This window comes from Sapajus apella, unplaced genomic scaffold, assembly GCF_009761245.1.
Source record: "Sapajus apella isolate SASKATOON/1434 unplaced genomic scaffold, GSC_monkey_1.0 scaffold60, whole genome shotgun sequence".
NCBI lineage: Eukaryota > Metazoa > Chordata > Mammalia > Primates > Cebidae > Sapajus > Sapajus apella.
This window is the reverse complement of record NW_022437000.1, coordinates 13,468,169-13,480,004: the sequence shown is the minus strand read 5'-3', so window position 1 is coordinate 13,480,004 and position 11,836 is coordinate 13,468,169. Positions and strand designations below refer to the sequence as shown.

Sequence of the window (11,836 nt, the reverse complement as noted above, 5' to 3'; positions counted from 1 at the left end):
GAGGGCATCCTGCCTGCACGCTCACAGCAGGACGGGCTGCTATGACGACTTTGGGGAAACCTACGTCATGACTAGGGCTGAGCTCCTGTCATGGTGGTCCCTGCAACCCCACCTCCACAGGTACCTTACTGGGCTCCTCAGCAGTGAAAGCACCTTCCAAAATCACGAGAATGGACAGCAGCTCTATTTATAACAGCTCTAAATGGAACCAAATGCTGAGACTGACAGTGGAAAGAATACACTGTGGCATCCGTGCACGTGTGGAAAGCCCAGCTCCCCACTGGCTGGCATGCAGCGGCAGGGGCAAGGCGAATGCTGCCCAGTGAGCGAGAAAACCCGAGAGTCCCTGTAACGAAGCAGCTGCTGGGAGGGCAACACGGAAGTTGTCGAGATAAGACAATTTCGCTGGGAGTTATTTTCAAAAGGAAAAAGTACTCTGGAATGGATAAAGCCATGTAAGTCAAACTCTTGCAATAGTTAAGATCACTATGACCAGAACCAAATCATAGTTTTCTTCCAAGCTTACAAATACTAGCAGGCAATTAAATCATGTATAAGAAATAGTTTTTGTTAATTTACTTTTTCAAATGGAAACTTTTTTTTTTTTTTCCTGAGACAGAGCCTTGCTCTGTCACCCAGGCTGGAGTGCAGTGGCACAATCTCAGCTCACTATAACCTCTGCCTCCCGGGTTCAAGCAATTCTCCTGCCTCAGCCTCCCATGTAGCTGGGATTACAAGTGTGCGCCACCACGCCCAGCTAATTTTTGTACTTTTAGTAGAGATAGGGTTTCACTATGTTGGCCAGGCTGGTCTCAAACTCCTGACCTCAGATGATCCACCAGCCTCGGCCTCCCAAAATGCTGGGATTACAGGTGTGAGCCACTGTGCCTGGAGGAAACTTTTTATTTTGAGATAACTAAGTATTAACCTGCAGTTTTAAGAAATAATATGAAGTCCTCGTTCCCCTTTAGCTTCCCCAGTGGTAACATCTGCCACATTACAAACAAGACCCCACTCAGGTGCTGACATGGATACAGCAAAGACACCGAATGCCACCCCCAGCCCCTCCCACACCACCCTTCCTCAGTTCCTGGGAACTACGAGCCTTTCTGAACTTCTGAATCTTCTCACCTCACAAATGCGACATAAAAAGCACCATACACTCCCAGCGCCAGCTCAGAGGACACCACCTTAGCCCAAACCCTGGGCCTGGCCCACTCTGAAGTCATTGAAACTTTGCCAGATGGCACAGAGCAACTGAGAAACTTTGCTGAGTTCTATTTATAAAGATTTAATTTAAATTAACAAAAAAAAGCACCACACAGTATGCAGTCTTTGGGGGTGGCTTTCCCACTCCACACAGTTCTTGGGAGGCGTGTGCCAGTGGTTTTACTGCTGGGTGGCCTTCCGTGGTGTGGACATAGCTCAGTTCGTTGAACATTTATCTATCCACTGAAGTACCTTTGGACTGTTTTTGGCTAACACGAACAAAGCTGCTAGAAACACCTGTGTGCAGGCTACTGCGTGAACACGGCTTTGAGTCTCTGGGATAAATGGCAGGAGTGCACCTGCCGGGCTGAATGCTGATGGTGCACAGCACGCTGTTGGGGCAATGGTGACGGCACACAGGCGCGCTGCCTGTCAGGACTACTGAGGCTCTCTGTGGGGGTCCGCGAGCATTTCCCGCCCCTCTCTCATGGAAAGCTTGTGGTCTCAGTGAGAAGTCCACTTTCCAAAATGGTTATTTTGGAAAGGTTATTTTTTTAACCTTTCACATGCAGCAGAAGTTATATAGTTAATTAGCATGTGAGCAACAAACAATTAACAATTGTCTTTCCAAACTTAAATTTTCTATTTCAGGTGCAAGCTATTTAAAAATGTAAGTCACAGTAACATAGTTTGACACTGGTGCTTATGGAGCTTTTTATGATCACAGAGTTTTGTTTTTTTGTTTTGACATGGCGTGTTGCTCTGCCGGCCAGGCTCCCCACAGCCTTGACCTCCTGGGCTCAAGCAATCCTCCCGGTTCAGTCTCTCAAGTAGCTGCTACTACAAGTGCGCGCTACCATGCCTGGCTAATTTTTATATTTTTTGTAGCAAAGGAGTTCTATGTTGTCCTGGCTGTTCTCAAACTTCTGAGCTCAAGCGCTCCTCCTGCCTCAGCCTCCCCAAATGCTAGGGTTACAGGCGTGAGTCACTACACAGATCTGTTTTTAATGAAGTACTCACAAGCAGTATTTTAGCAAAATGCTTGAGAGTATGAGTCAAACCAGTGAAACAGGTTGAGCTCACTGTATTATATATTGATGGGTAGTATGATAAACTGTATAAAATAAATACTAGTAAATGTTTCAAATATTTTAACCATAATTAAAATGGAAAGCCAAAGAATGGATCACAAGATTTCAGTGAAACAGACTACATATCAGATGACATAAATATTAACACATGGTTTGAGAATTACCGTTAACATTAAGAAGATAAAGGCAGATATTCCCAAGATCAGGATTTCTTTGTTCCCCTTGCTTTCCACGTGCAGCTTCCGATAATATGGTCCGATGAGATACTTCTTTATAACAAGACATAAAAGAAAAACTGCTGCTAGCGAAAAAAGAATCTGGCCAATCAAAACCAGTATTCGCAGAACTTCCATGACAATGCTAGGAAAGGAAAAAAAAGAGAGGTGATCTCACTTTCGAACCAAAGTTCTCTAAAACTCAATAAAACAGTCTTTCACTCTTTTTTCCTTAACATGCTACAAAATAAATTAACTGAATCATACCCATCTTTATTTTCAAATAAAAAAAACCCTATGAATCATACGCATCTCAGAAATTATGTGACCCTAAGGTTGAGGCTGGATTGGTTTGCAATCAATACTTCGGTGCAAATACATATTCTAGGATGTGAAAATTCTCGACTGATGGCGTTCCTATCCCAGCCGATGCCTGATAATAAAGTTCTTCGTCAGGCTTCAGCTGCACGTGAGAGTGTCTGTCAGGCAGTGGCATTCTGTCCCGCCGCACCTGATGTGTGAACTCCAGTGAGCATCAGCAAGGCTCTCCCGAGCCAGCTCTGAAGTCTGTGATTCAGACAGAGCGATTCTTGACTATGTTCTTCTTAGAATACACTACCCAGATCTCAGAGCAGATCACCAGGAAAGACACCATTATCCATAGTCTTCACAAACCTCTATTTTACTCCGGTCTTCCACCTCTCAGGCCACAGTTCTGGTGAAAGTTTCCTCCACGGAGGAAACCTATGATTCCCAAGGGTGTCAGCCTCTGCAGTCTGGCTTAAAGCTGGAAATGCAAATCTCAAACTGCCACGATTCCTTGGGGGAATCAGAGCAGAGCTGGCTTGAAGCAGAGAGGAATGGAATGAAGGGATCAATAGCAGCCACAGAAGCAAATGTGATGGAGCGTCATTCAGAGCTCACTGCAGGGCCCACGCCTGTGACCTGGGGTGGGGGGAAGGAGGGAGCGTTCTCCAGGGCCCATGTCTGCAGTCTCCAGTCTCGGAGGGATGCCCCTTTCTGCAGCTCTGGAAGGCAGAGATGGACTCACAGCCAAGCAGGCCAGGACTGCCGTGTTTGGCAGCACCCCCACACTGCCCAGCCCACATCTGGCCTTGGGCCCCACACTGTGGTCCCTGTCTGGGCTGCCAACCCTTCCCCCGCAGCTCCAGTGGCCCCCTCCTCACCCATCTGCTGTCCACACAGAAGGCCGAACAGCTCATCGTGAACCTCAATCAGCTCCTGGACGCTGGGATGGAACCCAGGCTTCTGTGCCCTGCTGTGCTCTTCCACTGCCCCAGCCCAGCAAGCAGCCCACCCACGAGGGCCACAGAGCCCCTTGGCTGGGAGGTCCCCACCCCAGACTCTTTTCGCAACAGACTCGGCTGTGTTCCTCAAATTCTAGCCATGTCACCAAAGGCAGAGCCTGGGCCAGCCTGGAGGCTCACTGCTTGCTGCTCACCCGCTCATCATCCTGTTTGAATCATTTGCAGGGTGGTTTCCTGCCGTGGACGTCTTATCTGCCATTCATTCATTTGTTATTCATTCGTTACGTCTCCAAAACACAACAGCAGCTCCCCAAGTGGGGAAATGTCCTCTGCTGAGCTCACCCCTGCAGCCTGAGACCCTAGAGCAGTGTGTGACACCTATTACGGCAGCTTGGTAAGAACTGTACAATCCCCACTGCTACATCACAGACGAGAACATGGCAGAGACCAGGAGATCTGCTCCAGGCCATGCGCCCAGTGCAGAGCTGGGGATGACCCAGGTATCTGGCTCCAGGGCTGAGCCTGTAACGGCTACACAAACTCCTGCAGCCACCATCCCCAGGGCTTGGATTTAGCTTTAAATCCCAGAAGACTCCCATAGTGTCCATTAAATGCAGTGATGAGGACAAAATATCCAAAGGCTCAGAAAGACACCAATCAGAAACCACAGTGTGCTCAACTCTGACCTCTTTGGAAGACAACCACTCAGCACTCCTGCTCGCCGCTGTCACCTGCAGGTCCACACGTGTGGGCTGCTCTTGATCTGCACACATGGGCACGCCATGTCCACGCCTGTTCTGCCTGTCCCCTCTTAGTGTGTTTGGACAAGATTCCCAACAGCACACGCCTGACCCAGTGACAGGTGAAGTGCTCCTTCACAGGGTGCACCATCATTTACTCAGCCAGATGCAAGGGCTGCCCGGTTCTCACACGGACTCCACGCCATCCTGGTTCTTGTGTACTGTGATGACCAAGGAGCCTGTGGGCCTACTGACGGCGGCAGTGGGTGCTAAGGGAGCCAGGCACCTACCACTATGACAGGTGCTGTCTGGTGGGTGGGCTGCCAGGAGGCTGTTCCAATTCCCATCCCAACAATGACCCCCAAGGCCCCCCACTTCTCAACCCGGGTACCACCCAACTTCTAATGGTGCCCAGTCTGGTGGGCAGACAGAGCCATGACTCTTTCTTGGTGTGAGGGTAGGTGTTTTCCACTTTACTCAAGTCTGTAGCAGCTGCTCTTGCTGCTGACCTGTTTTCAACTGAGTTATTAATATTTGCTTATTAACATGTAAGAGACCTTTATAAAGCAAGAAACATAACCCTCTGCCATTAATATGTGCATAAACACGTTTTTCCAGTTCTTTATTACAGTCTTCTGTGTTTTGTTCTTTACCTGTGAAACATTTTGAGAGGAGTTCAAGGTTAATTCTGAATAAAACTTTAAGGAAGCAGACTCTATTATGTTACAACTAATTTTATTTCTTTGATATTTTAAATATAAATTTTCCCTGGTTATTAAAATTGAAAAGCTTTCCTAAATTATAGAAAAGTGTATATAGTAGAAAAAAAATTACAAATCTACTAGTCTACTAATAGAAAATCATTAACACGTTGTTATATATATGTTTCTAGCCTGTCTATTCATGTTCTATGTCTAGTTAAAATATTGTGTATATTTTTAACAGCTTTGATATATGATTCATTTAGCATATACTTACCCATTTAAGGTATACAATTCAACGGTTTCCAGCACATTCACAAAGTTACACAACTATTACCACAATCCATGTCAGAATATTTTCATCACCCCACCAAGAAACTCTGTACCCATCAGCACTCACTGCCCATCACCCCCAATCCCTCCAGCCTCTGCCAACCAGTAATTCATTCTGTCTCCATGGACTGGCCTAGTCTGGATGTTCGTGTGAATGGAATCACAGTATGTGGCCTTTGTGTCTGGTTCTCTCACACGCGTTGTGTTTTCAAGGTTCATCCATGCTATAGGATGAATCAATGTTCATTCCCTATTACAGCTGGATAACATTCCTTTGCTGGGATACGGTATGTTTTGTGTAACTACTTGTTATCTAATTGACGTTTGAGTTCTTAATCCTTTTTAACTATATGAATAATGCTGCTTGAACATTCACGTACAAGTGTTTCATTGTGGTGTAATACTCATAAAAGGTACCATGTGAACCATTTTTGAGTGTGTGACTCTGTGGCACCACGTGCGTTCACACCATTGTACCGCCATCACCACTATGTACTGGTCTCTATGTGGATGTGTATTTTTGTTTCTTGCAGGTAAATACCGAGGAATGAACAGCTTGGTCACTCCTCGTAATTTACCTGCAAGAAACATGCCTGGCTAATTTTTTTTTTTTGGTATTTTTAGCAGAGACGGGGTTTCACCATGTTGGCCAGGCTGGTCTCAAACTCCTGACTTTGTGATCTGCCTGTTTTGGCTTCCCAAAGTGCTGGGAGCCAACGCACCCAGCCTCAGACCTCTTAAATAGAAGTGATCTCCAGCTAGCATACAACTCTTCTATCGTCCATTTTTTTTCACTTATGTTGAACATTGTAGCCAGAAGGAATAAGAACTGATTTTGATTTTGAGGTTGGGACTAAAAGTGTGACTTTTCTGATATTTAAAGACATCTGGATTGAAGGAAAATAGCAATCATAAGGACCCTTAGCGAATAAACTTGAACCGCTGCTTCCGCCAGCGGCTGCAGTGGGTGCCCTGCCTGGTTTTCTCTTTCAGTCTTCCCATGGCCCACCAAGCAGGCACTGCTCCCAGTTCTCCCTAGTTTACAGAAAGCTGCCAAGGCTTGCATGGCCAGAGCACGGCCAAGCTGGAGCTCTAACCTGGGCTGAGCCACTGGAAAACTCAGGTAAAAAGCCGTTCCTTCCTCCTCTTTTCCTGCCTGCCTGGCTGAGCTACCAACAGCAGAGATTTAAGATCTGGCAAAAATTAAAAGATCTGAAAACTTCTTCCACCCCACCGTGTGCCATGAGGAAGCGCTTGTCAGCCACTCACGAAGGGGCAGGGCTGGGGCCCGGCAGGAAGCAGAACACCCTGGCCAGGCCTTGTACTGCCCTCCACGGGGGAGCTGCTGGTTTAAAGCCTCCTAATAAAACACAGACCACCCAAGACACAACACAAAGTTGATCAACATATTAAGAACTGGGAAAATCACAACTTGAAGAAGAAAAGACAAGCAGTGGACTTCATATCAAGATGAATCAATGCTCGAATTTCATGACAAGGGTGCTAAAGGAGCCATGATTAAAACACGTCAAAAAGCCACAGACACTGTAAACAAATAAAAAATAGCCTCAGCAAAGAAACAAACGTTACATAAAAGAAGGAAGTGGAAATTATATAACTAAAAAAATAGTCATAATAAAGAATCTCTGGGGATGGGCTAGGTGACAGAGTGGACACGAGAGGCAGGATCAGTGATCCAGGACGGAGACAGACTTCACCTGCCTGAACAGAGAGGAACGAACCGAGAACCATCAAGGCCTCAGAGACCCGCAGGATCATAACAAAAGAGCAGATTTCTAAGTTTCTGCAATCCCAAAACGATGTGAGGAAATAATGGCTGAAAACCTCCTGTTTGGCAAGAAACATTAACCTACAGAAAAGAAAAGCCGAGTGAATCCACACAGAACAAACCCAAAGGAGTGTGCTGCAGGACGCACAGTAATAGAAGTTCTGAAAACTAAAGACAGGGAAAACCTTGAAAGCCGCCAGAGAGAAACCCCTCACACTCCTTAGAGAGAAACACAAGTCTCAATGGCAGTGAGTTTCGTACGCGGAACACGGAAGCCAGAAGGGACGCGCGCTTCCCAGGCACTGGAAGAGGAGAGCCACCACATGGAAATCCACATCCTGTGAGGTGCCCTAGGCATGAAGTGGGGACAAAGGCATTTCCAGATGAAGAAAAACAGAGAATTTGTGGCCAGCAGGTTAACTATAAAAGAATGACCAAAGAAAGTTCTCTACGAAGAGAGGAAATGATTACAGAAGATGGCTTGGAACAGCAGAAGGAAAAGAAGAACATCAGAATGGGTAAAAAGAGGCGTGAGTAGAATAGATGACCCTTTTCCTCCTGGGTTAAAACATTCTATTTGACGCCTGAAGTAAAAATTATAACACCTTCTGATGTGGTATTCGATAAAAGTAGAGAAAAGACGACAATTATACAGTCATACGTCACTTCAGAATGGCGGCACGTTCTCCGAGATGCATCGGGAGACGATCTCATCGTTTTGCAAACATCCCAGTGCGCACTTACACAAACCAGACACACACCCAGGCCGTGTGGCACAGCCTCTTGCTCCTGGGCTATAGACATGCACAGCATGTGACTGCACTGAATACTGTGGGCCACTGTAACACAATGATAAGTACTTGTATATCTAAACACAGAAAATAGACACTAAACATACAGTAAAAAAGATAAAAATGGCACAGCCCCAGTAGAGTCAGTCAGGGAGTGAGGGGTGAGTGCATGTGAAGGCCTCGGACACTACTGAGGACGTCACAGACACTGCACACACAGGCCACACGAAATTGACAGTGTCTCACTCTGCTGCTGAGGCTGGAGAACAGCGGTACGATCACAGCTCACTGCTGCCTTGATCTCCCAGGCTCAAGCGATCCTGCTGCCTCAGCCTCCTGGGTAGCTGGGACCACAAGGGTACACCACCATGCCTGGCTAAGTTTCTTTTTTTTTGGTGGAGACAAGTTCTTGCTATGTTGCCCAGGCTGGTCTTGAACTCCTGAGCTCAGGCAATCCTTTGCCTTGGACTCCTAAAGGGCTGGGATTATAGGTGTGAGCTACCATACCTGGCCCACTACACTACGTTTATTAAAAATACTTTTCCTTCTTCAATATTAACCTTACCTTACTGTAACATTTTTACTTTATAAACTTTAAGGTTTTTAAAACTTTTTGATGCTCTTGTAATGATACTTAAAACACAAACATTGCACAGCTGTACAAAAGTATTTTATTTCTTTATATTGTTTTTTCTTTTCTTTTTTTTTTTTACTTTTTAAACTTTTTTGTTAAAAACTAAGACACAAACACACGTTAGCCTAAATCCACACAGGATCAGGATCATCAATATCACTGTCTTCCAACTCCACATCTTGTTCCACTGGAAGGTCTTCATGGGGAATAACAGGCACAGAGCTGTCCTCTCCTGTGATGACAATGCCTGTTCTAGAATAGCTCCTGAAGAACCTACCTGAGGCTGTTTGACAGCTCTTTTCTTTGTAAGTAGGAGTACACTCTAAGTAATGATAAAAAGTATCCTAAAGACACGAAGCACTAACACAGTGGCTTACTATCATTACCAAGTATTCTGTACCACACCTAACTGGGTGTGTGAGACTTTTACATGATTGGCAGTGCGGCAGCTTTGTTCATGCCAGCACCGCCATAAGCACAAGGGCATGACACTGCCCTGTGGCATTACGATGGCTGCAGCCTCATGAGGCACCAGGCACTGTTCAGGTCCACAGAATCCTATGGGCCCCTGCTGTACAGGGACCATCACTGACGAATATGTCATTATGCAGTGCATGACTACTGAACACATGGGGAGGAGGAGGGAGCTAAGTGGAAATAAGGCTTCTACATTTCATATGAAGTGGTAAAATGTGGATTCCAGCAAACAGTGATAAGTTACTTGTGTCCATTGTGGTAAAATGTGGATTCCAGCAAACGGTGATAAGTTACATGTGTCCACTGTAACACCCAGAGCAACCGAGAAAACCACACAGAGCAATACACTGAAAACATTATACATTAGTCTAAATGAATTCCTGAAAACATGCACATAACCCATAGGGATGAAAAAGAGAGTATCAAGACAAAAAATGAATAAAATACAGACTTCAGTCCCAACATATCCATATTCACCTGATATGTAATTGGCCTAAACAGACCAATTAAAATACAGAGACTGGCTGAGTGGATTAAAAAAATCATCCAACAATATGTTCTCTACAAGAAACTCACTTCCAATACAAGGGTATATAACTAGGTTGCAAGTACAAGTGAGAAAAGGATACACCATTACAGACACTGACCAAAAAAAGAAAAAAAAGCCAGAAGTGACTACATTAATATCAAATAAAGTGAATTACAAGGCAAGAAAAATTACTAGAAATGAAAGAAATATAGCTGGGCACAGTGGCTCATGCCTGTAATCCTAGCACTTTGGGAGGCTAAGGCAGGAAGATCACTTGAGACCAGGAGTTCGAGACTGGTCAGGCCAACATGGTGAAGCCTTGTCTCTCCTAAAAAATACAAAAATTAGCCAGGTGTGGTGGCATACACCTGTAATCCTAGCTATTCAGGGGTCTGAGGCATGAGAATCGCTAGAACCCAGGAGGCAGAGAGCTGAGACCACGCCACTGCACTCCAGCCCGGGCAAGAGAGCAAGACTATCCTCTCGAAAAACAACAAGAAAAAGAAGTATTACATAATGATAACAAGATCAATTCACCAGGAAGACAAAATGTTCCTAAATGTGTATGTACCAAACAAAACAGCCCCAAAGTACACAGAGCAAAAGCTGATAGAACTCAAAGGAGAACCAGACAAATACCCAATTACAACAGGGGACTTCAACACCATCTCCCTCGACAACTGAAACAACTACAGCAAGAGCACCGAATAGTGCAATGAATCAACAGGATTTAACTGACATACATAAACTACTCCACTCAACAACAGCAGAATACGCTTTTTTTCCCTCCCGAGTGACTTTGGAGCATTTACCGCAGACAGTATCACTGGCCATAAAATAAACCTCAACAAAAGTAAAAGAACTGAAACCATACAAAATGTTCTCGTTGGAATCAAACTAGAAATCAGTAATAGAAAGACATCAGGAAAATCTCCAGATGATTGGAAATTAAGCAACACTACTGAACAATCCATGAGTCAAAGAAGTAACAAAGGAAATTTTAAAAACTCATTAACAAAATGAAAAAGATACAACATATCAAAATATCAGATGCAGATAAAACAGTGCTGAGAGGGAAATTTATAGCACTAAATGCTTACAGGAGAAAAGATGAAAAGTTTAAAATCAATAACCTAAGTTCATACCATAAGAACCTAGAAAAAGAGCGAAATGGACTCAAAGCAAGAAGGAAGGAAGGTGAGGGTAGAAACTAATGAAATTGAAAACAACAAAATAAAGAAAATCAATAAAACAAGGAACAAGGCTGGGCACAGTGGCTCACACCTGTAATCCCAGCACTTTCGGAGGCCGTGGTGGACGGATCACCTGAGGTCAGGAGTTTGAGACCAGGCTGACCAACAAGGAGAAACCCTGTCTCTACTAAAAATACAAAAATTAGCGGGGTGTGGTGGTGGGCGCCTGTAATCTCAGCTACTTAGGAGGCTGAGGTGGAAGAATCACTTGAACCTGGGAGGCGGAGGCTACAGTGAGCCAGGATTGTGCCACTGCACTCTAGCCTGGGTGACAAGAGTGAAACTCCATCTCAAAAAAAAAAAAAAAAAAAAAAAAAAAAAAAAGGCCAGGTGCAGTGGCTCACACCTGCAATCCCAGCACTTTGGGAGGCCGAGGCAGGTGGATCACGACGTCAAGAGTTCAAGACCAGCCTGATGAACATGGTGAAACCCCGTCTCTACTAATAATACAAAAATAAGCCGGGTGTAGTGCCTCACCTGTAATCCCAGCTACTCGGGAGGCTGAGGCAGGAGAATCACTTGAACCCGGGAGGAGGAGGATGCGGTGAGCTGAGATTGAGCCATTGCACTCCAGCCTGGGCGAGACGAGTGAAACAAAACTCTGTTTCAAAAAAAGAAAAGAAAAGAAAAGAAAACTCCCCAAAAAGAAATCTCGTATCACAGAGGATTTTACTGGAGAATTCTACCAAATATTAAGGAAGAATTGACAATTTTATACAATGTTTTCCAGAAAATAAAAAAAAGGAACAATTCTCAAAACATTTTGTGAACCTAGTATGACTCTTTTTTTTTTTTTTTTTTTTTTT

At 44.8% G+C, this 11,836-nt stretch overlaps 1 protein-coding gene across 2 annotated transcripts in view; it reads right to left on the bottom strand.

The window, feature by feature from the left end:
- Positions 1-11,836, bottom strand: part of TMCO3 (transmembrane and coiled-coil domains 3) — a 55,516-nt gene that overhangs the window by 10,468 nt on the left and 33,212 nt on the right. For both annotated transcript variants that reach the window (XM_032246307.1, XM_032246308.1), the window contains one exon: positions 2,465-2,660. In XM_032246307.1, coding sequence (XP_032102198.1) covers positions 2,465-2,660 — 196 coding nt within the window. The remainder of the gene's footprint in view (positions 1-2,464; positions 2,661-11,836) is intronic.